The following is a 27661-nucleotide window of genomic DNA, read 5'->3' as shown; positions in this document are numbered from 1 at the left end:
TCGCCGCTGTTATAAAGCACGCTAAACCCGAATGCCTTGTTTACGTAATGTTACTGTATACATCATGTATTATGGTTCAACAAAGACTAATGTTATATTTAATTAAGCACGCGCCTCAATTTTTTTTTTCTATCACATCAAATGTTAACCGTCACGAAAATCTTTAAATTGTACCTACATATGCACCTTCTTATTATCTAGGGATTCACCCTGTTTAAATCAATACCATTTTTAGGTTTATTTATTTTTACAATATCAATTATTAACAGGGCATACAATCCGAAAAAATGCCGACGTTTTTTAAGTCCCTTGAATCCGGTGAACGAGTCACCCTCCCGTGGCAAAGTTCAGTAGCTGATTCTATAGCGATGCCAAACGTTGGCATCAATGCATTTCACACAGCCAAACCACTCCTTGATAAGATGGTAATAATCATTATAATTTCGATTTTTAATAAAGAAAAAGTTCTAAACGATCATTACAAAATTATAAATTAGTCTGATCAATATATTTTAGTTACTAGTAAATGAGGATTGGATCACAAAAGCAATTCTGCATTTAGTTGAAATGGAGCGTTTAGTGGTCGAAGGCGCCGCCGCGTGCACCCTATCTGCAATTTTAAGCAATCTTGTGCCAGAATTAAAAACGAAAAAGTTAGTACTTTTAGAGCGACGTTACACGGACGGCTCGAGCGGTCAGTCGTTGATTGCTCGAGCTGTCGGTACAAACCACGCAGTTGACGGCTTGAAGAGGTCGCGACTGCTCGAGCAGTCCATGAACGGCAGTGAATGAATGTCTATAGTCCACCGCGCGGTCGCTGCTTCAAGCCATCGGTCTCAACTGCTTGAAGCGGTCAGTGTACGGCCGCCCTTAAACGTACTTAGTAACATATAGTACCTACATATTTTAACTTGAAGTATTAGAATTTGTATTCATATAACCAGAGAAGTACACCGTACTAGCTTTAGATACAGTAAATAAACTAGGTTCCAATTAGATTAATTTTAGACCTATATACGGTATACCTTTATCCGTAAGTGACTTCGCAGTTACTTCAAGTACATCCAATCCACCACGCTGGCCACTATGAAGACCTCGGACTTCAATAGAAAAGTCGTGCAAGAAAATAATTGATTTTTCTAATTAATCCGTACATTATCCATATCACTGTTCGAAATGGTGAGGAGACCGACATGTCCAAGAATCAAGATGAGTATGATGCGAACCCGCACTTGGCCAGCGTGGTGGATTGAATCCCATGCAGCTGCAGTGGGAACATTATGGGGCTGATTATGAACTTTTATATTACTATAATTTCAGCGTGGTGTGTATTTTAAGCGGAGGCAACATCGATGCAATTTTGATAAGCCGATGCCTAGACAGAGGATTGGCAGCGGAAGGTCGACTTATTAAATTTAAAGTAAATATTACTACAAATACTAGTCACAAAGATTATCTAGACAAACAAATAATAATACATGTAGAATAAAGATAAATGTTAGCGAAAACTTACGTCGCAACTATTGCTGTAAAAGCCTGATAAAGAGTAGCGCTACTATAGTATTCACAGAGCCAGTGTAATAGCAAGTATCCAGTTAAAGCGTCTTCATACATTATAATTAAAGACTTCATTATACTTCAAGTTTAAAACTTCTTTCAGAAAACAAGACACTATTCCTATTAATAATTTCTTAACTACTATGTATTAAGACTTTATTGAATCTTTTTTAACATTGTGCTGTATCTGCTTTTAAGGTCCCCATAAAGGGTACTGCAGTATCATTCCAAAAGCTTTTAAGCTTTTTGGCAAAAGGAGGATACAATGTAAAACGGTTATTCCAAGATCGTGTGTGGGTGGAAAACGACATTTATAGAGTAGAGGTATCTCATATTTTAATAATGTCAATATCATTAGAAATCGTCAGACCACAAATCTTGAAAATATGGGATACATTTAAATTATCGTTAAAAAATTCCTTAAAATACGCGTCGGCGTCATGTTGTATTCAATATGCTAACTATTTAGGTATATAGACATAGAGCTTAACAAGTATGTCTGGCTATCATATAATAATAGCTCCCGAACGGATGGTTCGATTCGAGTTGTAATTTTTATGACATGTGGTACGTGGAGATGATCTTTTTCGAATAGATAGAAACAGATAAAAATATGCAATATATGAATGGAAAATCTTGATTTTGTATATAATAGATTTTCTATACCACTGTAGTACAGGGTAGCCTGTGTTGTGTGGTTTTTATTATTAACTAGCAAACCGGGCGAACTCCGTTTCGCCACCAGAGACACATTTTCTTTGCTATAAACCTCACGTAGCCCGAGACCTTTCCAACGAATGCAAAACCGTGGATATCGGTTCGTGCGTTCTGGAGTTATAGCGTCAGGAAGGAAAACCCGACTTATTTTTATATAGTAGATTTAATTTAATTTGATTTATAGGTTAAACTTGTATGCGAAACAAGAAATTTAGAGCATGCTCTGGAATTAAAGCGACTAATGGAGAGAGAATATACCAACACAGTTTTCGAAACAGAACCGTTCAACGATAAATATACATGTCCTTGCTATGTAAGAAAATGTTGTTAAATTAAATTACATAGTTATGAACTCAATATTTAAAAAAATGTTGATTTTTATACTAATATTAATATTAATTTCAAATAAAATTCAATCTCAATAATCACAAATTTTGTTTTATTTCTTATAAACAATTATACAATTAATATACTTGGCTTATTAAACAATAAATAATAATAACAGCAATATATTAGTGGTCTCCACTTGGTTCACATCTAGTATGCATATAAGTTTTATATACTTTCTGGAAGATTCCACATCACATTAGTTTTTAATTTTATCCATGAATGTTGCCATCTTGATATCTCTTTTACTGAGACCGTTTACATCATGAGATGAAAGTGTTACCTGCAAGAAAAATAAGGAAAACATAGAAAACTAAGCAAATTAAAATAAAATTGAAGGTACTTTTTATTCAATTTTCATAAGAAATGCATGCAATGCATTCAATTTTAATATTTTTAAAGTTGCATGAATTGAAGGTTATAATGAATTACATAATAGGTAATTCATTATAACCTTTGCATTGACATTAAAACATAAAACTATTTTTTTAACAAGGCTGAGAGAACTAATTATTATCAAGGTTGAACCAACAAAGATTAGAAAATAGCATAATATTGTATACTCCAGGATCCATAAGAAATACACATAAACCAACTGATAACACAGACTGGTTTTTAACTTATTTTATTTAAGTGGTAGACAATGAAAAAAATAAATCAACACTGTCCGTTGGCCAGAAAATGTAGGCAATCGAATGAGTTGAATCCTTTTTAAATGTGTCCATTTATCTTATGGATGAGCCCTGTTGCTTTGTTATCAAACTCAGAACGGTTTAAAAGATATTAATTAATATTTTATGAGAGAATTTCAAGTTTTAATCGTTCCCCATTCTATTTTTATTTTTCCATTTTTTCTTTACCGCTTGCATATAGAAAATTACTTTTCTCAAAGTATATATTTTTTTATTAGCCGCTTGAAAATGTAATTTACATTTCTTCTACTTTTTTTATCTTATGGTTTCAGCTGTTTGTAGTATAAAAATGTTAGGCTTGCACTTTTTGGATTTGCCTAACTTTTTTTTAAGTTTTATTAACTTAGCACTATTGGCCATTTATAATCTATTATAAACAAATTTCAAATGTTTAAAAGTACTGTAATACCTGCACTTTGTTGTAAACATTAAACCACTCGGGATGATGATCCATTTTCTCAGCGAGCAGAGCAACTCTAGTCATGAATGCGAAGGCTTCATTAAAGTCTTTGAACTGGAATTCCTTTTCAATAGCATCCCTGTTGCTTTGTACCTTCCATCCTGCTTTTAGCAATGAACTAAGTTGTGTATCACGGTCCTCCTGAGTTAATTTATCAGCCTAATAGAAAACAGAAATGATGAGCAACAAGTAATTTGAAAATCTTATCACTACAATATTTTATTAATCAAATAATAATAAGTCTACCATTAAACGGAATTTTTAGTAATTATAACAAGGTTGAATAAAATTAAACTACTTACCATTTTCCTTGTTTTCGCTGACGAAGTAGCACTAGCAAATCCGGCAATACAACTGCCTCGACTGGCAATGGCATTGATCGATTTCGAAACGATTGCGCTTTGAATGTTTGCGGCGGGGTGAAAGTGTATCGCTATTGAGCGCACAGAGTTGTATAAACTTCGGCTCCGAGATATTATCATTATCTTAATTTATAAGTTAATAAAAATTTGTCGACCTAGGTACCCAATATATTATTATCTATTTTCTTATTACAATTCCGAGGGTGATTTTATTCATATACCTACCTACCTTGTGTAGGTGAGATCTATGAAGTATGAGTTGAAACTTGAAACAGTTTGACGTTTCGTTTCGTTGAGGTTAAACTTAACTTAGAAAGAACATATATAAAAACAATTCAAAAACATAGTGCGGGCAGTTTTGTAACAAAAATATAAAATTAGTTTTAACCTACCTATTTTAAATACTTTCACACAAAAATTAAGTAGGTACCTAGCTATTTAATCACAATTGAGAAATCAAAATAGTTAGGTATAGGTACCTACATACATTGACAGTTAAGTGGTGCGTAAATTAAATAGAAGTGTAAATTATTTGATAGACTGACACTTTTTATTACAAAAATAATTCAATAAAAAAATAAATCAATAGCTAAATGAAAAGTCAAAGTTAAGTTTGTTAGTTTTTGTTTTTGTATAAGTGGTCTATAAATTCATACTGTTCCTACCAGGCAAGCTGTTTGGGCATATTACTAAACTGCAAACTTCTGAAGATTAGAAACAGTTTTATTTTGTGTAATGTACTAATGTGTAGTGCTTGAAGAGTGAAATTTGATTACTTTGAATAAAATAACTCTAAAAATAAGTATAAAAAAGCAGTTTGCAATGCACTTTTTAAAATAGGGTTATAGAACTTGTAAAATTTAACTGTCTACCTAATTAGAATATTTAGAACAACGTTCTTACCTAGTTATTTTAAGTATTGGAATTTGATTGGAATAAATATACGAAAAAGTGAATGACAATGAAAAAGCTCACATCAACCATTTTTTTTTAAGTTAAGGCCTTCACTGTGATTAGTGATTAGTGCAAGTGATTAGTGATTAGGAGTAAATGTGTGTGGACAGCATTGAGCTATTATTACTACGTATAGAGGAGACACCACGAACAAAATCTGTGCTGCAAGCGCGGCGCCTGGCGGCGCGGGGCGGCTACTGACTTACTGAGTCATAGTGTAAGTCCACACTGCGAGCCTAGCGCGGTTGCGACGGCGGGCGCGAAATATCAAACGTATGAAACGCGCCTTTGCGTCCACATTGAAATGACTATGGCGGAAGCCTAGTGCGACGGTAATGAGCGAGCCAGCGCGCGTAGTTTTCAAACTCTCCTATCCGCGCGTTCTGGCCACACTACGGGCCTAGTCAGCAAGCGACCCAATGCGCGGACGGCGGGGGTATCAAACCAGTTCGGTCTTGTCGCTCGACTTCTTATATTATATCCTTTATTGTTTTTCGTAAAATAGCGGTAAATACTTAATTGTTGAAGTGAAACTTCTTTATTTATGAGTGCGATTCAATCTAAAACACTTACATACACCACAGTAATTTTGTAGGGTATAATCTCAATTCTTCATATAAGATTCACACGTTATTCCTCTGTTTTATTTATTTCGTGTACAACTTCTAGACCGGGAGATACTGACAGAAAATTTCGAGTCATTTGTATCAGGATGGCGGTTCTACAGGGGTCTTAGTACGCAATGACAAAAAGAAAAACGATGGTGTGAACACTGGTACCGGGGGCTTAGTCGCGTGGGCGTTAGTCGAACTCGTCGGAAAAATAGCAAAGTCAAACGATTTGTAACACAAAAATTTTAGAATTTACCGATAGCCCATAAAAAAGAAGTAGGCGGTAGTGTCATGCCATACTTTTCCGGTGTGACTTACAGCGCGCCATACCGACGCGAATGTGTTGATTTAAAAAAAACAATTCAACCATTTGTACCGGGCTAACTTTTGCACAGGTAACCATCGTCGTGCAGCCATTTACGAAAATCGCCATGCCATACTTTTCGGACGATTCCAAATGGTCGCCATACCGCCGAAAATCTGCAAATTTTTTTTTTCGCCGAACCATTTGTAACACCCTAAATTTTTTTTTCAACAACTCCTGAATGATTATAAATAGAAGTGTGATAATGCCATACCTGTGGGAGGTGGCGAATGTGTATAGGATTTTTTTTTTTTTGTAAGATTTTATTCGTATTTTGAACGATTAGTAACAGTATGGAACTAATTTTTCCTGTAAGTTTGAGGTTCAACGAATATAAATACAAAATTTCAAAGATCTAGGTGGTGGAAATCTTCACTTATAACCAGATGTTTATTTTGTATAATATTGTACGGCTACTATTACTACTATAGACCGGGAGATACTGACACAAAATTTCGAGTCATTTGTAACAAGGATGGCGGTTCTACAGGGGTCTTAGTACGCAATGACAAAAAGAAAAATGATGGTGTGAACGCTGGTACCGGTGGCTTAGTCGCGTGGGCGTTTGTCGAACTCGTCGGAAAAATAGCGAAAGTCAAACGATTAAAGATAACGATATAAGCAAAATCCACGATGCATTGGGTAATAAAATGTGTCGTGCTTTGCCGGGCCTCCATGCGTTAACGGGCTGCGACTATACTCCTTGTTTTTTTCGGAAAGGAAAGAAAAGATCGCTGAAAATACTTCTGAAATCAGAAATGTATCAGGACGCTTTTCTGAAGATGTTTGAGGACAAAGAAGAGAGCTTTACTCAATTAGAGGCATTTGTTTGCAGGTAAAATATTTTTACTACTAGCAGCAAATTACAATAATTTATTGTTATAATTAACGAATTACACATTGTGGATATATTTTCAGGCTGTACAACCAACGAAAAATTGATGAGGTAAATGAAGTGAGATTTCATCTCTTCATGAAATCGTACAGCATGTCCCACGCCGGGCAGGATTTTATGAAAAATGTGAAGAACTTTGACGCTTCTTTACTTCCACCGTGCAAAGCCGAGTTGCGTCAACAATTAATGAGAGTCTTGTACATAAGCACTATCTGGTGTAATGCTCACCTCAAATACCCTTCTTCTCTAAGCCCAGAGGATTGCGGGTGGAAACTAGTGGACCCAGACCACTATGATTTCCATTGGTTCGACGGCGACGCCATGCCAGGCACCATAAGCGAGATCGTTATGACTGCAGCAAACGATGAAGAAGAGAAAGATGAAGAGGAAAAAGATGAAGAAGAGAAAGATGAAGGCGAAGGTAAATATTTACTAAATTATTTTTTTGCCAACGATTTGCAATTGTCTATTGCGCTTGAGTGAATAAATTAAATCATTTGTAGATACTGATGCAGTAAGCAGCGACGAGGACGAAGAAAACGAGTTCGAACACGCCGGGGACTCCAGTTTTAATGACGTTGAAAGTCTAAGTGTAAATCTTTCGGAATAAACTGCGTTACAATTGATATTGCATATATTTTTTTTATTCACATGTATAGCGTTCACGATATTACAGGTGGTTTTGGCACTTTACTATAAGTACGGTGTAATTTTCCCAGAGCATACTTTTTTCAAGTTTCGAAAATTTGAAATGCTATACTGAAACAATTTGGTCCAATTATTTTATTAATTTTTCTTGAGCGCGACAATCTTCCGCCCCATGGTAACATTATGGGATAATAATTTTTAGGTAGAATTCCATCCAAACGAACCGAATACAATGCTGCCATACTGTAACAAATGATTTTATGTCTTGCACCTTGAAAGCCCCTTGAAAAATCAAGTTTTTTGAAGTATGTTGCCCCTTTTTCCCTCTATTAAAAGTATGGCAAATATAATAATGGTCACATTGCATCATATACTTTCCAAAAATCCAAATGCCATACTGGTACAAATCGCCAATTCTTTTTATTTTTTTTTACGTCTTGGCTTAAGTCTTACAATCGTCCGCCCCATGTTTGCAATCTGCGATATTTTTTTTTAGGTAGAATTGTATACAAACAAACAGAATATAATGATCCCATACTGTAAAAAAAATATTTTACGTATTGTACAGTCGTATTTTTGAAACGTGACGAATAAATTAATTTCTCAAGTATGGCAGCACTTTTTCCCCCTACTAGAAGTATGGCAAATATAATAATGGTCACATTTTATCAAATACTCTCCAAAAATCCAAATGCAATACTGGCACAAAAAGTTTGGCGAAAAAAAAAATTTTTGCAGATTTTCGGCGGTATGGCGTCCATTTGGAATCGTCCGAAAAGTATGGCATAGCGATTTTCGTAAATGGCTGCACAACGATGGCTACCTGTGCAAAAGTTAGCCTGGTACAAATGGTTGAATTTTTTTTTTTAATCAACACATTCGCGTCGGTATGGCGGGCTGTAAGTCACACTGGAAAAGTATGGCATGACACTACCGCCTACTTCTTTTTTATGGGCTATCGGTAAATTCTAAAATTTTTGTGTTACAAATCGTTTGACTTTCGCTATTTTTCCGACGAGTTCGACTAACGCCCACGCGACTAAGCCCCCGGTACCAGTGTTCACACCATCGTTTTTCTTTTTGTCATTGCGTACTAAGACCCCTGTAGAACCGCCATCCTGATACAAATGACTCGAAATTTTCTGTCAGTATCTCCCGGTCTATTCTATAATGATCTCATCTCAAAATCGGACTGTCCAGTAAAAATAGCAAGTCGTCCCAAAGTTTGCAACACCCGAAAAACGTCGAACCGCTACTTGAGCTCGCGCGTCGGTGTGGCCACTAGGCATGGGCGTTGAATCAACGGACTAGTTAAATTAACCGTCTATGTACACTCAACGATTCGACTAGTCCATCGTTCATCAACGGACTAGTTGAATTCAACGACTAAACAAAAGAGTCGAAACGATCGTCAACGCGTCCGCGACGGTTAACTCTTCGACGTGTCCTTATAATAGTCCACCGTAGACGGCTAAACGACTCGTCGTAGACGGCTCGACGCGTCGCGAGTTGATGGTTCAATATTTTTACCGTTAATTCCGTTTGACTTTTAATGAGATTACTATGATCAATGCTCGAAATATTGAAAACAAGGAGATTAATTTGTATTAATTTGATATTATTGAATTGTCTTAAAAATCTAAGATATTTTTTTATTCAGTTAATTTATTACATATCATAAGGATTACCTACTTATAATAATATATTGAATAATGTTAAAATATCGACTATAACTAACGACTTAAAACGACAAGTTAAAACATAAACAAAAACTTGGTGATAAATACCTATATATGTAATTGTTAAAAAACAGCTCTGACTTTTTCTTTACTAGAGACAACCCTGACATTGAACTCTTTGAAAATCTATAATTCGTAATAACTTCGTTGTAAGAATGTGGAATTTTACATGTAGGTAGAGTGTAGACCTCAGTTCAAGGTAACGAACGTTCGATTACCAATACCGTCGCGCGTCGGTCGACCGTGTCAATTCGTTTCAGTTTACACATCGACTAGTCGAAGATTTTAACTAGTTGATCGACTAGTTGATGAACGACATTTAACGGTCTAGTCTCGTTGATGAAAAATGCGTCGACGACCCATTCCTAGTGGCCACCGCGAGCGCCCGCTCGTCGCGCCCGCCTAGGCCGCCGCCACCGCGCATTCAGTGTGGACGCACACATAGATTAAGCGATGTCATCGACTCACCGCTATAGAGGCGAAACTTTGCAAATATTTTGCTTATTACTTATCAATTAAGAACAAACGATAACTGAAATTAATAAAGAAAACCACTAAACAAGAATTTGAGCGTAAATGATATAGATAGATATAATAAATAATGATATAAATGATATATATAGATATACGTAAGATTTATTTATAAAATATTAATAGTTAACTTCTTTTTAAAGGTATGGAAGGTCTCAAGAGAATTTTGCCAGCAAAAATGTACGAAATGCTTGAAAGAGCTGGTATTTGTACACCGAAAGAAATAGTTACCCTATCAATGTGGGATTTAAAAAAAGCAACAAATATGACAGACCAAGATATTAATTTATTGAAAACTATAACAGCAAATCACATACGTCCATCAGTTCTAAGTGCGGTAGAATTAGAAAGTGAAAATTATGTTTTATCAGGTTGCCCTAATTTTGATAAAATTTTGAAGGGTGGATTTAAAAAAGGCACTCTCACTGAATTATATGGGGAAAGTGGTTCAGGGAAAACCCAACTAGCCATGCAAGTTGCTGCTCAGTGTGGGATGGATGGAAGCGTTTACATTTGCACCGAAGACATATTTCCTGTTAAAAGATTTAATAAAATTAGCGAAAGCGTTCATGGCAATATAAGCCATGAATGTCGACAAAATATGTATATTGAACATTTAACAGAAGGACAAGATCTTTTATCGTGTATTCGAGTTCGTTTACCGAAATTGTTGGGTAATAAGCGAGTATCAACTATTATTATAGACTCGATTGCTGCACCTTTTCGATGTGACAATTCAAATTATGTTCAACGAGCAGAAGATCTTAGAGAACTGGCGATATCATTACTAAGTATAGCTCAAAACTTTAATTGTGCCGTTATTTGTGTAAATCAGGTCTCATCGACCTTTGACGAAACTGATGATGTGCTACCTTCCCTTGGGTTAGCGTGGTCAAACATGATAACATACAGGATGCTATTAAAAAGAACAAATAAAGTAATATATTTTCAAGACTCCAATACTAATGTTAGAGAGTTAACAATAGTGTTTAGTCCCTGCTTACCAAATAAAATATCCGAGTTTATTATAACAGCAAATGGAATAAAATTCTTATAAGTAATGCTGAGCACTTTATTTTATTAAAACCTTAACCAAAGTTATTAAATCACAGGAAATTACCATGTGAATATCAGTTTCACTCTCTATAGCGTCCTAACACAGTATTAAAATAATACTGACCACATACTGACTTCATTCGACACAAAAGTCATTTATTCTCTGTCTACGCTCATTTGTGATGTTATCGAAGACTTACAAACAAACACACATAAGCTATAGAAGGTATTTTCTTGTGTTTGATTTGACGAATTTTTAATTAAAGACGAACAAATGACTCGACTAGCTGTGCCCTGTGGTTTTACATTAAAAAAAAGACGGGTTGCACTCCAGGAGTGCCGGCAGAAGTGAAAACTTGATTATTAACGTTGAGCATGTTTGATATTTTGGAATGGTATCCGTCTTACGCTTTTTCGATCAGGTCACGTGTCCTGACGCGAGTTTAAGATTTTATACCCATTACAGAAAAAGTGCTCAACGCCGCTAAAGAAGTTTTCACTTCAAAAATACATTTAAATTATAAACACCGTTAGATGATCTCGCGGAATTCCGTCCCGCGTAAAATCCCTCAAAAAAAAGTCAGCAGGTACCTATTGTCTGACAGTATTTTCAATATTTATTGTTTAACATGGTGTTTTAAATTACTTATAACTTGGGACCCATGGAAAAATGTTTAGAAACACAACAACTACGTAAGTCTTAGTGGAGAGATTAGTTTAATGTGTTTTTCAAAGCTACATCGATACATATTTATGTTTCGCGCAAGATAGAATTTTAGATATTATGTATCTGTCGTCGTCATCTTTTGATGGAATGGCTAGGGGCTAGGCTATAAGTTCACGTTGATTTAACAAGCGTCATTCACCGTGTTTTCCAATTACAGCACTAGAGCGCATTATGCGGCATAATGCTTAACGTTGAATGTTCCATCGATTTATCGTTAGTAATTATTAATTGTTGGAAAAAATTTTAAAGCTTTCGTTTCATTGTAGTTTTTTCGAAATAATCAAAGTTAATTCAAATTGTGTTAAAAAAATAAATAGTATGGATGAAGGTACAAACATTGAAAAAAATGTTAATGAAATAATCAAAATCCAAATTACTTAAAATAACCGTAAATATTTTTCAACCAATTATTATGTATACTACTTTATTTACACATTAATGAGGTTATTGCTAACTCTTTGAATATTTTTTTTTCAACACTGAACTTAGCGCAACCTGCTGGTGCGTTTCACGTTCCAATTAAGCATCAGCATAATTCGGCATTGTGCGTCACTGAGTCGCATTATGCTCTGTAATTGGAAAACAGCCTCAATGACCAACATAGCCCTTTGAACAGAGCGGATATCCGTTATATAATATTATAATATGATGAATAACGTTCAGTCGAGACGTTTCAAGGACGTTATAGTGCGTTTCACGCATGGTTTCACGCATGGAACTATAGCCATTTCTCTTTCACCACTTCTAAGCGTATGCAGCATGATGCCAATCTCTAAAACATTTATAAATTTCGGAAAACTTCGACAACTCTGTCGCTTCTTAGCTCGCTTCTTTAGCTCTTGCCTCTTTGACGTTTTTGACAGTCAGGTATGCCAACATAACGGCAGGGGAACTCTCTCGTGAAACGCACAATACATTCAACAACAACGAGTTGTTCCTTAGTCATTCAATTAATTAATATCGTCATTCAAAGAAGGCGCTAGTCATTCCATCAAATAGGAGATTCAAGATGAATGCGACTATCTATAGTCTGTCCACTATAAGAATTGCTTTTTGACAGCTCGACGGGTGATACCAGAAGTGATGTTCAAAAGATTATCGATTGTGATACCATTTCAATAATTATAAATTAAAAATATTATCATAAATCGAATCAGGTACGTAAATAATAATTACAACGTAAACGTACTAATAAGATATGTAATAATAAGACCACATATCTATGCATTGTATGTTAAAACTAAACTAAACTAATATTTTATTATTTATTGGTTTCTATCTTACAATTTGGTTGTCTTTACGTTTAAATTATATAACATAATAGAAGAGTTATTCTGCATCGGATATATTTTACAGAGTATTTCTATCGATTATTATAATCTATCGACCCATCATTGAATAATTCTGTGTAGACATCACTAAGTGGGCGGGACCTGTCCATGAAGAACGATAATTATTTGTATGACATTTTAACATAGACAATACAATCCTTCATAGGCGTGAAGCTGTCAAAAAGCAAATAATATAATGGACAGAGTATACGAGATTTTAAATGTTTTATATTGCCTAGTGATGAGTATTACTCTGTGGTGGGGTCGATGACAACTTTCTATACCGTATTTCCAAGCGTATTTCCGGATCTGACACAGTAATACTGTGACTCAAAAATGACAATGACAACTGACAGCTAATAAATAAAGTAGGTAATAAATCTAATTGTAAAATTTCTTCAAAAATCAAAAATTAAATTAATTAATTGTTGTTTGTGCATTAGAATAAGTTTAATAACAAATATATTATTGTTGTTTGTCAAACAACTAGCACAAAAGTATCTCTCAAGCTTCAATACTTAAAAAAGTTAAAAAAATGTCGTGCACTTCTTGTTTAAAATCGTATTCCTTTTTGCGTCCTGAAGTAAGAATCTTATTTTTAAATTTACCATATCAAATAATACTATCTATATAATTATTTTTATTATAATATGTATTTTTAGAAAGGTTGTCCTGGCTGCGGTTTTAGTTATTGTTCTAAATGTTTAAATAACAAAATATTTTTGCACAAAATCAATTCAGAGGCGAAAGTAAGTAAAATACCTATTGCACTGCTATTACTGTGGACTTTAGTTTATACATTTGAAATTTACTGTTTTAATTCTTAAAATTTTCAGGTGTGTGGAAAATGTAAAAATACTGCTAATTCTCAAGACAAAACTAAGTTCGATCCACCAGATGCTTACTTCAAGTGGGTATATTTTAAATATATTTATGTTTTTTAAATAATTTACTTATTCACCATTTGCAAATTACAGAAGAATAGGTGCTATTGATCCTCAAACAAATGTTAATAAAAATAATTTTGATGTAGAATCCAAGGATCCCATTGAAGAGGAAATACAAAATAGATTACAAAAATTAAAAGAAGGAAAGCAAGAGCCTTTAAAATGTACTGTTGAAGATATTACAGACCGACTTAACAAATTGAAGAATATTCCTACAACATCACAGGCAGAAATAGAAGAAAGATTAGCAAACCTTAAAAATTTGCCTGTAACAGCTCTACATAGTAAAGTAAATATTTTATTTTAAATCTTAAGTGCCAGATGCCTCTTTCAACATTCAACAATATTTTTCTAGGAAGGCATTTTATCTAAATCAGCCTTTCCCAACATTTTCCAAAGGCGGACCCCTAGCGCCACCTTACCATGATCTGTGGACCCCCAAAAAATCTTATTTTCATAAGTTAAATTGATTGATTTCTTGCAGTGTTTTTGTATGAAATAGCTTAGCCACCCATCACTTGACAGAAAAATTCCATCTTAAAACTGAAAAATACAAAGTCCGGCCGTCAAAATACTCTCTGGTCACTAAGGTATTCGTAATTTTCTTGATTTGCCTGCGGACCCCTGGGATATGCTTGCGGACCCCAGGTTGGGAAACGCTGATCCAAATTATCAACAGGCTCAAGTTTTTATCTCAAAAGTTTTATAGTTATCTTTTTATTTTTGAAATACATATATATTTTATTTTTAACTAGATAAATATATTTAGGTATATTTAAATGTAGTTTACCTTTTTCCAATATAATAAAAATTTGGCGTTATTAATAATATTTATTTATATACATACTGTATTATGGAATAAATGATATTAATAATAAGTTTTGCAATCATGTTATATGGGGCGAAGGACACTGGACACAAGTACATTACAGTACACCTAATTATTTAATTAATAAAATACACATAATTTTAGCCAATTTTACCATGTCCCGATTTAAGAACTGAGGAGGAGCAAGCAAATGATTTAATGAGACAGTATATGGAACAAACCGGTATTGATAAGAAATATAAGGATGAATTTGAGGAAAAAGTTGGTGAAATTGAAATGAGATTACAAAAATTGAAAGGAACGGCTGGCACAACCCAAAATAATGTTCCCGAAGAAAAGGAGGCGCCAGAAAACGAAGAGGATACTATTAAAAAAATTATTGAAAAGGTATTAATAATTTATAGTTGTTACACATGCAATATTCCGACCTATGTAATTTAAATTTTCTTTATCTAGGTACTCATCTTCTCATGCAATAAATAACTATTCACCACTTTCTTTTCAATTTGTTCATTATTTCAGGCAAAAAAGGAAGCTCTATTGGAAGATGAAGATGTTTCAAGTCCCTTAAATGAATTGCCATTTTGTGAAATATGTAATGAAGATGCAAAGATGAGGTGCCTGGGTTGCAAGTATTTGTTTTGCAAACAGTGCTTTATGGAACACAGGGATGAAGATGATGGTTGCGATAAATATGAGCCTTATACAGCACCAAAATCCTTTCAATACTGAGATATATTTCTTGTAATTAAATAATGCTTTTTTAATTAATAGATCAGAACTATATTTATAAAGAATATATAACTATTTATAACAAATAAATTATTTATAAATTATATTACTTTATTTTGTTTTACATTCATCAATTACACCAGGAATTAATGTAACTAAATCGTCACATGTTTGTTTATACTCATTATCTATCCATATATTTTTTAATTTTTCCATAATTCTTCCATACATCTTACCAGGCGGCACACCATTGGCTTTTAATGTTTTTCCATTTACTGGAAATACAGGTATCTCCCATTTATTTAATTGTTCAAGAAGATTTCTGTCACCTCTATATTTGAGGACTTCTTGTACATAGTCAATGGCATCCTTTTGCTTAATTTTCGTATTTAAAATTAGTTTTTCATATGGCCTGTGAAATATATAATTATGTTATGAAATAGGTATTTTATTATCTATGTTTATTTTCATTGTCTATGTTATTATTTTTGTAGGTGTCTGATTAAAATTATTTGAAAAAAATAAATTAAAACTGTGTACTTACAGCATTGGTCTGGATGCTTCTTTATCATCCCTATGTTCAACAATAAAATATGTCATATCCCGATCATAGCCAGAAAATTTAAGCCTGGCATTCAACAGAGTAACATCATCAATATCATTTAACAATGCTGCTAAATAACTCATTGGATGTAAATCTAGATGTTGACTCCTTTTCAGTAATTTTTCCAACTCATCAATATTAGGATTTGGAATACCTAAAATTTTCAGTATTAAAAAAATATTGAACATTTATAATATACAACAAATGTATGAAGTTGAATGCTACCAACCTATAAATTGTCCAATACCAACATTAAGCATAGTTTTTAATAAGTCACCAGCAAAATTGCCTTGAAGAGTCTTCTTCAGTTCCATCCAAATCCTCTCCCCAGATACATTCTGTAGACCAGCTACATTATTTGTAATTATATTTAGAGTTTCTTGTTCATGATTATTGGGTTTTTCTGCAATTCTACCGTAGAATCGAAAATAGCGCAAAATCCGTAAATAATCCTCCTTTATTCTAACATCAGCATCTCCAACAAAAGCTACTCTGCGGTTTTTTAAATCATCATATCCATAAAAGTAATCATATACAGATCCATCAAAGCCTGTGAATTAAAAATTAAAATATTAGTATTAAGAGAAAAAATAAATTTCCATAATTCAGCAAATTCACCAATAATCAGTTTATGCTATACTAGAAAATAATATAGAATGCCTGAATCTAGAAATGTGCTATTACAGGATTGAAAAGCCTTCATTATGGCATTATTCATTTCCAAATTACACATGATTGCATTATATTAATTACCTAAAAACATTGAGTTTATTGTGAGATCTCTCCTATTGGCATCTAATTTCCAATCTTTAGTAAATTCAACTTCTGCATGTCTACCATCAGTGACCAAATCAATTCTTAGAGTGGTCACTTCAAAATTTTCTTTGTCATTAATCCTTGGAGTGATAGTGCCATGCTTTTCTCCACTCATATTAATCATTCTAACATTTTCCTTCGTAAACATGTCTTTCATCTGATTGGGTGTGGCTGTAGTGGCAAAATCTAAATCTTTTGCTGGTTGACCCATCAATAGATCCCTTCAAATAATTTTCGGGTTATTTACTCATAAAACAAATAATTTTGTTTAATTAAAAATATTTATAGTTACCGTACAGCTCCTCCTGCAATTCTTATTTCATAATTGTATTTATCAAATATTTGTTTTAATTCTAAAACTTCTGGAGTAAAAATATTTTTAAATTCTGTACTCTCCAGAACTAAAACTACCGGATTATCGCGACATTTTAAATTTTGGTCCATTTTAGAACGAATTCTTTTTCGCACTGGCTCCTTTATAGTGCAATAATTCTAGAATTATATGCTAAATTTAAACACTGAAATAATAATGTAAATAAACTAAAAGGATTAATACAAAGAACGAGAAATCTCGATTAAAGTATTAATATTTAGAATTAGTTGCTTACATTCCGAAATAACCTAAAAACATTAGCATACACAATTTTCATAACGTATCAATCGAGATAATTTAAAAATATTATATAATAAGTTTTATTACATATGTGTACTGAAGATTGTTAAATGAAAGAAAATTTTAAAGTTGTTTTATAAAATGCGATTTCAACTTCCAGATCAAAATAAATCATAATGACATTTGACATGACAACAAAAAGTCAATGCATTTTTTTTGGCCATAGACAAAATTAATTTCTATTTTCTTTTTAGTGCTACAAGCTATAATATGAGCCAAAATATTTTTCTTTAATATTATAAATGCGGAACTAAAACATTAAAAAAGAAATGTGCAGCTTTGCCAGTTGGAGTTCATTCACCTATATTTATCTGTTTAGTTCCTTTGTTATTGCGCTTAGAATTTATTAGAATTACAATTTATTCTTTAAATTTGTGTTACAATACGTGCATCGATTTTAATTATGTCTCGACGAGAAGCCAAGAGGCTCGAAGATTGCAACCTACTTGCTATAATAATATGTAGAAGCTTGGTAGAAGCCGCAGAAGCCTTGCTGAAGCGATACACCGCGATTCAAAATTCAAAATTGTTTATTTGGAACAATACATTACAATATGATGAATGTCAAAAAATAAATTTTTTTGTATTTTTTTAAATGAGAAAAAACATTATATGATGAAAATTATGTATAGAAATGTAATGTTAATTGTTTTGTAGGGATTAAAAAATATGCAATTTATTCAATAATATTTGTGTAATGTTTTTAAAATACTTATAGTCTATTGAAAAAAAAGTGGAAATATAGAAACAGTAAAACGAAAATAAACCAATTAAAACTGATTATTGTAAACTTTGAATACAATGATTACAGTGGAAAATGTTTCAACTTAATGCTACTGTCATTTCCCACCCATTAAACTATTCATTCCACTGGAGCCTTGCTGTAGTTGGCGCATCATGTTGTGTAATCCAGACATGCCACCCATCTGTTGCAAAATACGAGGATCCATCATTTTAGCCATTTGCTGGTTAAGTTTAGCCATTTGTGTTTGATTGACATTCTTGGCCATGTCACCACCTTTGAACAGACCCTTGATACCACCCATTTTCTTAACAACAGCTGCAAACTTAGTGTATTGAGCTATCAAATCTTTGACGTCTCTCTCGGTAACACCAGCTCCCTGTGCTACTCTGGTAATCCGGGTGGGTTGTTTGGAGAAAAGCTTTGCGCCATCACGATGGTCTAGTTCACCTTCATTCATGGAATCCATTATTGTCATCAGACGTTTCAATTTTGCCATGGACTCTTGTTCACTTCCTTTTGACATAAGGTCTTGTGAAAAGCCTGGTATCATGCCCTGAAATAAACTCAACAAATTATTATACATATTTCAATTAATAAATTATGAAAAATTGTCTTGACAGAAAAAAATCTTTATACCATTATTTGTGAAAAAGGTCCCATTTTCATGATATTTTGAAATTGCTCATACATGGCTCTAAGTGTGAATTGTCCATGCTTTAACTTTTCCAATAGTTCATCATTATCATCTAGTTTTAATTCATTGACTTTGTCCAGCAAGCCTTCAATATCACCCATACCCAGAAGCTTGTTAATGAAGGGTTTAGTTTTGAATGGTTCTAGATCATCAATATGTTCGCCTGTTCCAATAAATATAATTGGACTCTGTGTTGCTGCTACACTGTAAAATAAATGTGTTTTTAATAAATTTGCTGCATAAAATATTACCACATTAAAGTACCCTCTAAACTTCATTGTTACATTTTTATGAAGGAAATAATTACGAAACTTCATATGAGTCTAATCTGACATGGAATCAAAGAACATACATGATATATAGCATGTTTGCTTATATATCGTATAACATTAAAATTTAAACCCAGATACTTACGCAGAAAGAGCTCCACCACCCTTTGCATGGCCATCCAACTTTGTGATTATAACGGACCCAATGTCTACTTTTTCTTTGAAAGCTCTAGCTTGAGCTTCACAAGCCTGTCCTATAGTTGCGTCCATTACGAATATAATGTTGTCAGGTTTCTGCAAGTAGAAACAATTACTTCAGAATAAATTACAAGCCATAAGAACTTTATATTCACTGCTGTCTGAATTAACAACAAAACATTTTAAAATACAGATGTTTGCTAAAACCTCTAAAATATGTTATGTATTGAATAATTACAAAATCTTTCATAAAAATTACATTTCAGATTAGACAAGAAGATCAAATTAAAATTGATTACTTTTACATAATTAAGTTCATACTCACAATAGCATTAGCAACTGCCAACATCTCTTCAAAAAGTGACTCTTCCTGTTTGTGACGACCACTTGTATCCACAATAATCATTTCAAATCCTTCTTTCTTGAACATGTCCACACCAGTGGATGCTATAACCACAGGATCAACTTCTGTGTAACTAAAATAAAAAATTAATATCAGTAATTTTTAGTTATTAAATGAGATAAAGCCGCAGCCAAATCAAAATAGAAATTAAAAACTAACCTGCCGTAAAATGGTATTCTTGCCTTAGTACAATTCTGTTTCACTTGATCATAAGCACCAGCTCTGAAGGTATCAGCACAAACCAGACATGACTTCCAGTTCTTTCTTAAATAATGGTATGCCAATTTTGTACAAGTTGTGGTTTTACCAGAACCTTGCAATCCTACAAACATTATAATATTTGGCTTGCCTTTGACTGGTTGGTAGGGCTTGACTCCAGGATCTACTAACTGAAATATGCAATATAAATACATAAATACAATTAAATATTTAAATAATTTGTATAAAAGTATAACATAACTTTTGTGTTTGGATATATACAAAAAAAATATGTGTGGCTTCGAGGACTGCCACATATTAATAACCATTGCTTAGCATCACATCGTTATGCCAGTTGGAGTGGGGGGTGTTAGGTTTTTTCGTTACGGAATTTTTACATTCGGTCGCCGCGCTCAGTCTGAGATAAAAGCTATGCAATAGCTTAGTAATCATATTGTAATAGTAACTTATTTCAGTAATAGAGACATTATTACCTTTACAAGTTCTTTGAAAACAGCGGACTGTATCATCCGTCGCTTGTTGAGTCCACCAGCCATCTCATCAAAATCAATAACAGCACGAACATTTTCACGGAGGTTTTTTACTAAACGTATATTAACATCAGCTTCTAAAAGTGCAGCACATATCTGCTTTAGCATAGAGTTTAAAACCTGCAAGATGGAATGTCTCGGTAGATCATTGTCATAATATCATAGGTATGTAAATATAAACGCACATTTCGTTATTTGTTACTTACCTCTTCATTGATAATAGTAGCCCGACTTAGGGACTGTAAAGCAGTGGTTATTTTACGACCTAAATCTGCTAAAACCATCTTGAATATTTATTGAAATACTGTGTTCAAACCATATATTTCCTGTTATAGTAAGCACTTGTTTGGATGGATTAAAAACAATCCTTTGTAATATTTCATTTCCTTCAAATTCTTATAAGCTTTTCTATAATTATGTGAGGCAAATTCTGTAAATTACAATTAAAAACAGTCACTAGGACCACGACGTAAGAATAAATTTCATTTTCATTTGACGTACATATTGACACGTCAAACGTCATCAGACAATCGTCAGACTTCATATCGCTTAAGGTAAGTCCACACTCTACACTAAACAATGCTTGCTACACTTAGATCAATAAGTAATGGATAACACACGCAGGCGCTTCCCCTTTTGCCGAGGTATAAGATTATTCGAATCGAAAAATCTTATGCTTTCATAAAAACTACTTGCGTAATCGATTACGAACACTCTGCGTATTCGTAAAACATCGAAAGGACGTCTGTGAGTGCTCCGCTAAAAATGCCGTTTTGCACTGTCAAGTCTTGCAGAAGCAATTCAAACATGTCGAATATTAAAAAAGATGGAATAACCTTTCATTTGTGTATATTTTTTTATTTTTTTAACGTACATTTCTAATTAAATGCAATTTCTAATAATCGTCGATGTATCGTTTAGCGATATGATCAAGACAAATAATCGAGTCATGTGTGTACTCGATCATTGATGCGGCCTCACGAGACTATCATGGAAAGAAAATATACAAATTTAATCTTTATGAACTAAGAGATAAAGTTGAATTTAAAACGCGATATTGAACCGCATTCCCCACGAGACTATAAAGCGATGTAACGAGACTATCTTGAAGAGAAAATATACAAATTTAATGTTTATGAACTAAGCGATAAAATTGAATTTAGAACGCGATATTGAACCGCACTCCCCACGAGACTATAAAGTGATGTAGCGAGACTATCTTGAAGAGAAATTCAAATTTAATCTTTATAAACTTAGTGATAGAGTTGAATTTAAAAACTCGTCGCTTAAAAGGTCGTAAATTTTTACGACTTTCTTAGTGACGGACTGCTTTTAACTTGAACGTCGATAAAAAAATATTTTTCTAAGTATAATTTGAAATGAGATGAGAATTAATCTTTTTTATATTAAAATTTTACACAACTGCATAAAAAGGAGTATAATGTTTATTTTGTAAGTATTGTATATATTTATTAAAATTTACGCTCGGTTACTTTTAACTGGCAGAACATTTTAATGGTACGGAACCCTTCGTGCGCGAGACCGACTCGCATTTAGCCGTTTTTTTTGTAATGTTAATCTTGTAACCTTTCTATTATGTAATCTATACTAATATTATAAAGCTGAAGAGTTTGTTTGTTTGTTTCTTTGTTTGAACGCGCTATTCTCGGGAACTACTGGTCCGATTTGAAAAATTCTTTCAGTGTTAGATAGCCCATTTATCGAGGAAGGTATACATATATCATCACGCTACGACCAACAGGAGTGGAGCCACGGGGGTGAAACCGCGCGGAGCAGCTACTTTGTTTATAATATGTATGTACGAATATTGCGTATATTTCAGATTTGCAAAAAATCCTGCTTTAAGGCTAAGGTGGATTGAATGCTGTGGGAGAAAATCAGAATGGACACCTCGGTACAGAAATAATAAAAATTTCTGGACCGATATTTATTTTATTGAATATAATATGTGATGTGTTGAATAAATACATATTCAAATACAAACAAAATGGCAGTTTATTGTTTTTTCGTATGCATATAATAATGATGAAAACGTTACAAATGACCTGTGTAGTATTTTTTATGAATATAATATTAATGTTATTTCTAATTTCAACAAAATTATTATTTTTGTAATATCGATATGGTTACATCCCTTTAGAGCGATTGTATTATTACGTATATGTATAGAGATTTTTCTGTGTAATCGATGTATGTGTGCAAAAACATGCTAGTCTGTCCATTTTGTAATAGTTTGAGTTTGTAAAGACACAAATTATTTTTGTGAATGTGTGATTGTGTTTCAAAGTGTGAGTTACCCTCCCCGCACCAAAACCGGCAGAAAGTTTAGTTAGAACATTTGCCAGCGTGCTCCATCCATTACTTAATGATCTAAGTTGCTACACGTTAGCGTTAGCTCTAATATAAGCTTGAGATCTTATATTACATAAATTAAAGTTAAAACTTTGTAATGTATACATAGTTGATATAATACCTATTGTTAAATAACAATAATTAATTTACACAATTATTTATAGTATCGTGTAACGACCAAAGCACGAGTATCCAAGTCAGTGAATAAATGAAATAAAAGAAACAATAATTTCGCTTTGTAATCGCTGTCAACTCAACATTCAGAGATGAAGTAAAAATTGATTCTTAAAATTTTCAATCTCATTGTTTGTGTTATAAAAGTATTGAAATAAAGTTATTACTTCTTTGATCTGAATTATGGTACGGTCAATTTTTATTAACTATATATTATATATTTGTGTACTTATTCATAAATCATTACTTTTACATTTCTTTGTATTAGGGTCAAAACCAATCAGGTGGTGGAAGCGGTGGTGACAAGAAAGACGATAAAGATAAGAAGAAGAAGTACGAACCTCCGATCCCTACGAGGGTTGGCAAGAAGAAGCGTAAGGCTAAGGGTCCTGATGCTGCATTGAAGTTACCACAAGTGACTCCGCATACGCGGTGTAGGCTAAAACTGTTAAAACTCGAAAGAATAAAGGATTATCTTCTTATGGAAGAAGAATTTATTCGCAATCAGGAGCGTCTGAAGCCCCAAGAGGAGAAGATTGAAGAAGAGCGTTCTAAGGTACTAAGAGTAAAAAAAACAATATATAAACAAAAGTAAAGTCCATTTAACAGGTCACTATTACAATTAATATTTTTATAGGTCGATGACTTAAGAGGAACACCTATGTCTGTTGGCAATCTAGAAGAAATTATAGATGACAACCATGCCATTGTCTCTACATCTGTGGGAAGTGAGCATTATGTTAGCATTTTATCATTCGTGGACAAAGATCAATTGGAGCCTGGATGCTCTGTACTATTAAATCATAAGGTATAACTTTGTTATAATTTTTATTCATATTTATATACAGGTATATGAAGGAAGTGTTTAATTAATTTACTGAATGATTTATCAGGTTCATGCAGTTGTTGGTGTATTAGGTGATGATACAGATCCTATGGTATCTGTTATGAAGTTAGAGAAGGCTCCACAGGAAACATATGCTGATATTGGTGGTCTTGATACTCAAATTCAGGAAATTAAGGTAATCAATTCTCAATGCCAACATGAACTTTAATATTACAGTAACAAAGATATTTATTATCTGTACAAATATTATAAAGCTGAAGGGTTTGTTTGTTTGAACGCGCTAACCTCACGAACTACTGGTCCGATTTGAAAAATTCTTTTAGTTTTCGTTAGCCCATTTATTGAGGAAGACCAAGGAGCGCAGCTAGTTCATCATATTTATGAATGTATATGAATGATCAAATTTTAATATTTTACAGTACAGATAATAATTGTTAATAATATCTCAACAGGAGTCAGTTGAGCTACCGTTAACTCATCCAGAGTATTATGAAGAGATGGGTATAAAGCCACCAAAAGGTGTAATTTTATACGGACCTCCAGGAACTGGTAAAACTCTTCTGGCTAAAGCTGTTGCTAATCAGACATCAGCTACATTCCTTAGAGTGGTTGGGTCGGAACTCATTCAGAAATATCTGGTGAGTTCATTACTGCATCATACTTTTGGTATTAATTAGGGATGTAACGATACCGATACCGATACCGATATATCGGCCGATATATCGGCAAGCCGATATATCGGTATCGCCGATAATAAATCAACCGATACCGATATTTTTTTATTAAATTCTTTCTTTTCTTCTATGTTTTTGCATTGTATTCATTCATATTGTTTTATTTCTGTTTCTGTAATAGTGTTAAGGAAGAGCGGAACCTCCTGACACAAGCATTTTATTTGCTTACTAGGAGTGTTCCAATCACAAATTTGTTTATAATAATTTGTTTAAGTAAAGGAAAGAAATAAATAATTTTGAATTTTTTTAATTTTTAACGTGATAACGTTTTTAAAATCGTTTTAGTCGGGTGACATGTTCATAAACTTGTGTCACACCAAAACCTCACGAGCGCGATCGCAGGTATAACGAGAGAGAGACGGACCGATCTCCCGTTTCATCTCGAGCGCTGCCACTGCATTATGTTATCACGTAAACATCTCGATCGTAAACCTACTTTACAAACAACCAATTTTTTTGATATCAAATAATTCAAAAATCCGCGCCCAATGAACGATGCGGGAGGCCGCCCGCGCGTGCGCACTTTGTTTTCTGAAAAAACTCTACCAATTATAGTAAACTTTTATTAGGTACTGATTGTATGTGTATTACTTAAAGTTTAACTGACTTCGTAAAATAATAATACTAAAATAAATGGTTTTGTTGTTTTTTGATTTGGCATTTTTATTTAAAAGAATACGATTAACAGTTGTCTCTGTTAAATGTTGGTAACTTTTTATGCATAATTCACTATTTATTTTTCTACCAAGCCATCGATATCGGTATCGGTATCGGTATCGCCGATACATTACTACAAATATCGGTATCGGTATCGTATCGGCAAAATCATGTATCGTTACATCCCTAGTATTAATATTATGTACTTTTTAAGCTATTGCCTAGCTTCTATCGCGGGCCTTGAGCGCGGGGACCGAATCCAAAAATTGCGTAACGAAAAAACCTCACGCTCCCCACCACGACGGGCACATGCAATAGCTTTACCGCGGCAGTCCCCGAGTGCCACACGTCTTTTTTATTTTACATAAATTAAAACAGAAAAGTTATTACATAATATAGACCTTATTTCTATAATAATATGTACTCTCTGTTTAGACATTTTAAAAAGAGAATGCAACAAATGATGTGTAATCATATTATGCTGTTATGTAAATATGTGAAGTAAAAATATATTATTTGCCAATCTATCAATTGTTGTCTTTTCAATGTTTAACCTTATTTTTAGGGTGATGGACCAAAACTTGTACGAGAATTGTTCAGAGTGGCCGAAGAACATGCTCCATCAATAGTATTCATTGATGAAATTGATGCTGTTGGTACAAAACGGTAAGCATAATTATTGTACATCAACTACACATAGTTATATTGATTATTCTATATATCTATATTTCCAAAAATGTTTTGTTTTTAAAGCACACTTAACCATTTCTGTAACAAATCTCTTCATACCAGTAACAAATGAGATATTGTCTTTTTAACTTGAGCTTATCAGTTGGAATTTGGTGATATTTTATTAGAGGGGCAAGTTACTTATAACATTATCACCATTATTTTATTTATAGGTATGATTCAAACTCTGGTGGTGAAAGGGAAATTCAAAGAACTATGTTGGAACTGTTGAATCAATTGGACGGTTTTGATTCAAGGGGTGATGTCAAGGTATTGTATACAACAATATTACAATTCCTATTTATAGATACTTCATAAATGATTATAAAATCCATTGGGATTAGTTTTATGCTTAGCAGTTTGTCACTGATTTCTAACGTTTTTATAACGTTTCGTATGATTCGTTATGATTCGTATTTATAACGTTTTCATGTTGAACTATTTTACAGGTCATCATGGCTACTAATCGGATAGAGACATTGGATCCTGCGTTGATTCGTCCAGGACGTATTGATAGAAAGATTGAGTTCCCACTGCCTGATGAAAAGACAAAGAGACGTATCTTTACTATTCACACATCAAGGATGACGCTAGCTGACGACGTTAACTTGTCAGAGCTTATTATGTCCAAGGATGATCTCTCTGGTGCTGATATAAAGGTAGTTAAACAGAACTTTTATTGTATTTCTTTTGTGAAATACATTTAAAGCAATTAAATTTAAATATTTGTGTTAACGTACAAATACCAGAAGAAAATCACTAAATAAATCAAAAATCTTGTTTATTTTTTTCTCTCTTTCAATTGGTTTTATAACTGCATAACATTTTTGTAATAATTTTAGGCTATTTGTACTGAAGCTGGGTTGATGGCATTGCGAGAGCGTCGTATGAAAGTCACTAATGAAGATTTTAAGAAGTCTAAGGAGAGTGTCTTATATCGTAAAAAAGAAGGAACTCCTGAAGGATTGTACCTTTAAATATATAATTTTTTTCTTAATTAATATGTGCATTGTAATGAAAGTTGATTAAAAAAGCTTTTAACCTCCATTGAGATTTGTTTTCATTATTTATACCGAGTTTTACCAAGAGTAAAGAAAGTCAGATGGGAAAGTGTTTATTACAGTGTTTTTTATTTTATAGGCCGGTTGCAGAGCTTCACCGACCATCAGTGCGTACGTCAGTCGCGCTTGTCATATGTATGGAAATTCATAAAACCGTTCATAGCTAGACCGACCATATATACGCACGCTTATTTCCATATGACAAGCGCGACTGACGTACGCACTGATGGTCGGTGAACACATCGGTGAAGCTCCGAACCGACCATAAATAAAGTACTTTTGCAGCAGATGTCGCTCTGATCAATAGATCCCACTTTGAACTTTTTAGCGATATTTCGCTAAAAAGTTCAAAGTGGGATTTGTTAAAGACTAGCCATATGTAAGATTTATAAATAT

At 33.4% G+C, this 27661-nt stretch overlaps 7 protein-coding genes across 11 annotated transcripts; 4 read left to right on the top strand and 3 right to left on the bottom strand.

The window, feature by feature from the left end:
* Nucleotides 1-2692: 2692 nt before the first annotated feature.
* Pcd (pterin-4a-carbinolamine dehydratase) lies at nt 2693-4389 on the bottom strand. The gene is made up of 3 exons (XM_090112243.1): nt 4116-4389; nt 3763-3972; nt 2693-2944 (listed from the first exon to the last, which is right to left on the bottom strand). The coding sequence occupies exons 1-3, from the start codon at nt 4293-4295 to the stop codon at nt 2861-2863; spliced, it is 474 nt and encodes a 157-aa protein (XP_089968369.1). The 5' UTR covers nt 4296-4389; the 3' UTR covers nt 2693-2860.
* spn-B (X-ray repair cross complementing protein spindle B) lies at nt 4269-10978 on the top strand. The gene is made up of 2 exons (XM_090112242.1): nt 4269-4334; nt 10061-10978. The coding sequence occupies exon 2, from the start codon at nt 10063-10065 to the stop codon at nt 10972-10974; it is 912 nt and encodes a 303-aa protein (XP_089968368.1). The 5' UTR covers nt 4269-4334; nt 10061-10062; the 3' UTR covers nt 10975-10978.
* LOC149900736 (uncharacterized) lies at nt 7001-8114 on the top strand. Its single transcript, XM_090112244.1, has 2 exons — nt 7001-7420; nt 7503-8114. Exons 1-2 carry the CDS (start codon nt 7078-7080, stop codon nt 7607-7609), a joined length of 450 nt encoding a protein of 149 aa, XP_089968370.1. The 5' UTR covers nt 7001-7077; the 3' UTR covers nt 7610-8114.
* A 2431-nt stretch (nt 10979-13409) lies between the features above and the next one.
* Nucleotides 13410-16085, top strand: LOC149900734 (abscission/NoCut checkpoint regulator). Of its 2 annotated transcripts, XM_090112808.1 has the most exons (6): nt 13410-13614; nt 13694-13780; nt 13868-13941; nt 14009-14267; nt 14952-15194; nt 15330-16085. In XM_090112808.1, the coding sequence occupies exons 1-6, from the start codon at nt 13567-13569 to the stop codon at nt 15537-15539; spliced, it is 921 nt and encodes a 306-aa protein (XP_089968934.1). In that variant the 5' UTR covers nt 13410-13566; the 3' UTR covers nt 15540-16085. The 2 variants fall into 2 exon arrangements, with proteins under 2 accessions (XP_089968934.1, XP_089968935.1); XM_090112809.1 differs by lacking the exon at nt 13694-13780.
* Nucleotides 15634-17750, bottom strand: LOC149900733 (CCA tRNA nucleotidyltransferase 1, mitochondrial). Of its 4 annotated transcripts, none has more exons than XM_090112802.1 (6): nt 17568-17750; nt 17252-17451; nt 16897-17180; nt 16373-16693; nt 16084-16297; nt 15634-15951 (listed from the first exon to the last, which is right to left on the bottom strand). In XM_090112802.1, exons 1-6 carry the CDS (start codon nt 17607-17609, stop codon nt 15651-15653), a joined length of 1362 nt encoding a protein of 453 aa, XP_089968928.1. In that variant the 5' UTR covers nt 17610-17750; the 3' UTR covers nt 15634-15650. The 4 variants fall into 4 exon arrangements, with proteins under 4 accessions (XP_089968928.1, XP_089968931.1, XP_089968929.1 ...); XM_090112805.1 differs by having other exon boundaries at nt 17660-17728; XM_090112803.1 differs by having other exon boundaries at nt 17252-17477; nt 17568-17722.
* A 646-nt stretch (nt 17751-18396) lies between these two features.
* Srp54k (signal recognition particle 54k) lies at nt 18397-21201 on the bottom strand. The gene is made up of 7 exons (XM_090112480.1): nt 20897-21201; nt 20634-20810; nt 20101-20330; nt 19864-20014; nt 19486-19634; nt 19014-19275; nt 18397-18930 (listed from the first exon to the last, which is right to left on the bottom strand). The coding sequence occupies exons 1-7, from the start codon at nt 20972-20974 to the stop codon at nt 18472-18474; spliced, it is 1506 nt and encodes a 501-aa protein (XP_089968606.1). The 5' UTR covers nt 20975-21201; the 3' UTR covers nt 18397-18471.
* A 2073-nt stretch (nt 21202-23274) lies between these two features.
* On the top strand, nt 23275-27251 carry LOC149900731 (26S proteasome regulatory subunit 4). The gene is made up of 9 exons (XM_090112807.1): nt 23275-23423; nt 23506-23793; nt 23875-24045; nt 24131-24259; nt 24537-24722; nt 26041-26141; nt 26378-26474; nt 26654-26863; nt 27047-27251. The coding sequence occupies exons 1-9, from the start codon at nt 23421-23423 to the stop codon at nt 27179-27181; spliced, it is 1320 nt and encodes a 439-aa protein (XP_089968933.1). The 5' UTR covers nt 23275-23420; the 3' UTR covers nt 27182-27251.
* Nucleotides 27252-27661: the final 410 nt, after the last annotated feature.

Source organism: Colias eurytheme, chromosome 18 (genome assembly GCF_061535395.1).
Source record: "Colias eurytheme isolate Ceu_HAF_F1 chromosome 18, ilColEury1 Martin Lab GWU primary, whole genome shotgun sequence".
NCBI classification, from domain to species: Eukaryota; Metazoa; Arthropoda; class Insecta; order Lepidoptera; family Pieridae; genus Colias; species Colias eurytheme.
The sequence above is the reverse complement of the archived record's forward strand: the minus strand, read 5'-3'. Positions and strand labels throughout refer to the sequence as shown.

Coding starts and splice junctions, on each gene's coding strand:
- Pcd (XM_090112243.1), bottom strand. CDS start 4,295: ATGATAATATCTCGGAGCCGAAGTTTATACAACTCTGTGCGCTCAATA. Junction 3,973..4,115: donor CAGCGAAAACAAGGAAAATG/GTAAGTAGTTTA, acceptor GTTTTCTATTAG/GCTGATAAATTAACTCAGGA. Junction 2,945..3,762: donor ATGTTTACAACAAAGTGCAG/GTATTACAGTAC, acceptor TTTTTCTTGCAG/GTAACACTTTCATCTCATGA.
- LOC149900736 (XM_090112244.1), top strand. CDS start 7,078: ATGAAATCGTACAGCATGTCCCACGCCGGGCAGGATTTTATGAAAAAT. Junction 7,421..7,502: donor AGAGAAAGATGAAGGCGAAG/GTAAATATTTAC, acceptor AATCATTTGTAG/ATACTGATGCAGTAAGCAGC.
- spn-B (XM_090112242.1), top strand. CDS start 10,063: ATGGAAGGTCTCAAGAGAATTTTGCCAGCAAAAATGTACGAAATGCTT.
- LOC149900734 (XM_090112808.1), top strand. CDS start 13,567: ATGTCGTGCACTTCTTGTTTAAAATCGTATTCCTTTTTGCGTCCTGAA. Junction 13,615..13,693: donor ATTCCTTTTTGCGTCCTGAA/GTAAGAATCTTA, acceptor ATGTATTTTTAG/AAAGGTTGTCCTGGCTGCGG. Junction 13,942..14,008: donor CCACCAGATGCTTACTTCAA/GTGGGTATATTT, acceptor TGCAAATTACAG/AAGAATAGGTGCTATTGATC.
- LOC149900733 (XM_090112802.1), bottom strand. CDS start 17,609: ATGAAAATTGTGTATGCTAATGTTTTTAGGTTATTTCGGAAT. Junction 17,181..17,251: donor ATTGCAGGAGGAGCTGTACG/GTAACTATAAAT, acceptor AATTATTTGAAG/GGATCTATTGATGGGTCAAC. Junction 15,952..16,083: donor GAAGCATCCAGACCAATGCT/GTAAGTACACAG, acceptor TATATTTCACAG/GCCATATGAAAAACTAATTT.
- Srp54k (XM_090112480.1), bottom strand. CDS start 20,974: ATGGTTTTAGCAGATTTAGGTCGTAAAATAACCACTGCTTTACAGTCC. Junction 19,276..19,485: donor GGTGGTGGAGCTCTTTCTGC/GTAAGTATCTGG, acceptor TTTATTTTACAG/TGTAGCAGCAACACAGAGTC. Junction 18,931..19,013: donor GACCTTTTTCACAAATAATG/GTATAAAGATTT, acceptor AGTTTATTTCAG/GGCATGATACCAGGCTTTTC.
- LOC149900731 (XM_090112807.1), top strand. Junction 24,260..24,536: donor CTCAAATTCAGGAAATTAAG/GTAATCAATTCT, acceptor ATATCTCAACAG/GAGTCAGTTGAGCTACCGTT. Junction 26,142..26,377: donor GATGCTGTTGGTACAAAACG/GTAAGCATAATT, acceptor TTTTATTTATAG/GTATGATTCAAACTCTGGTG.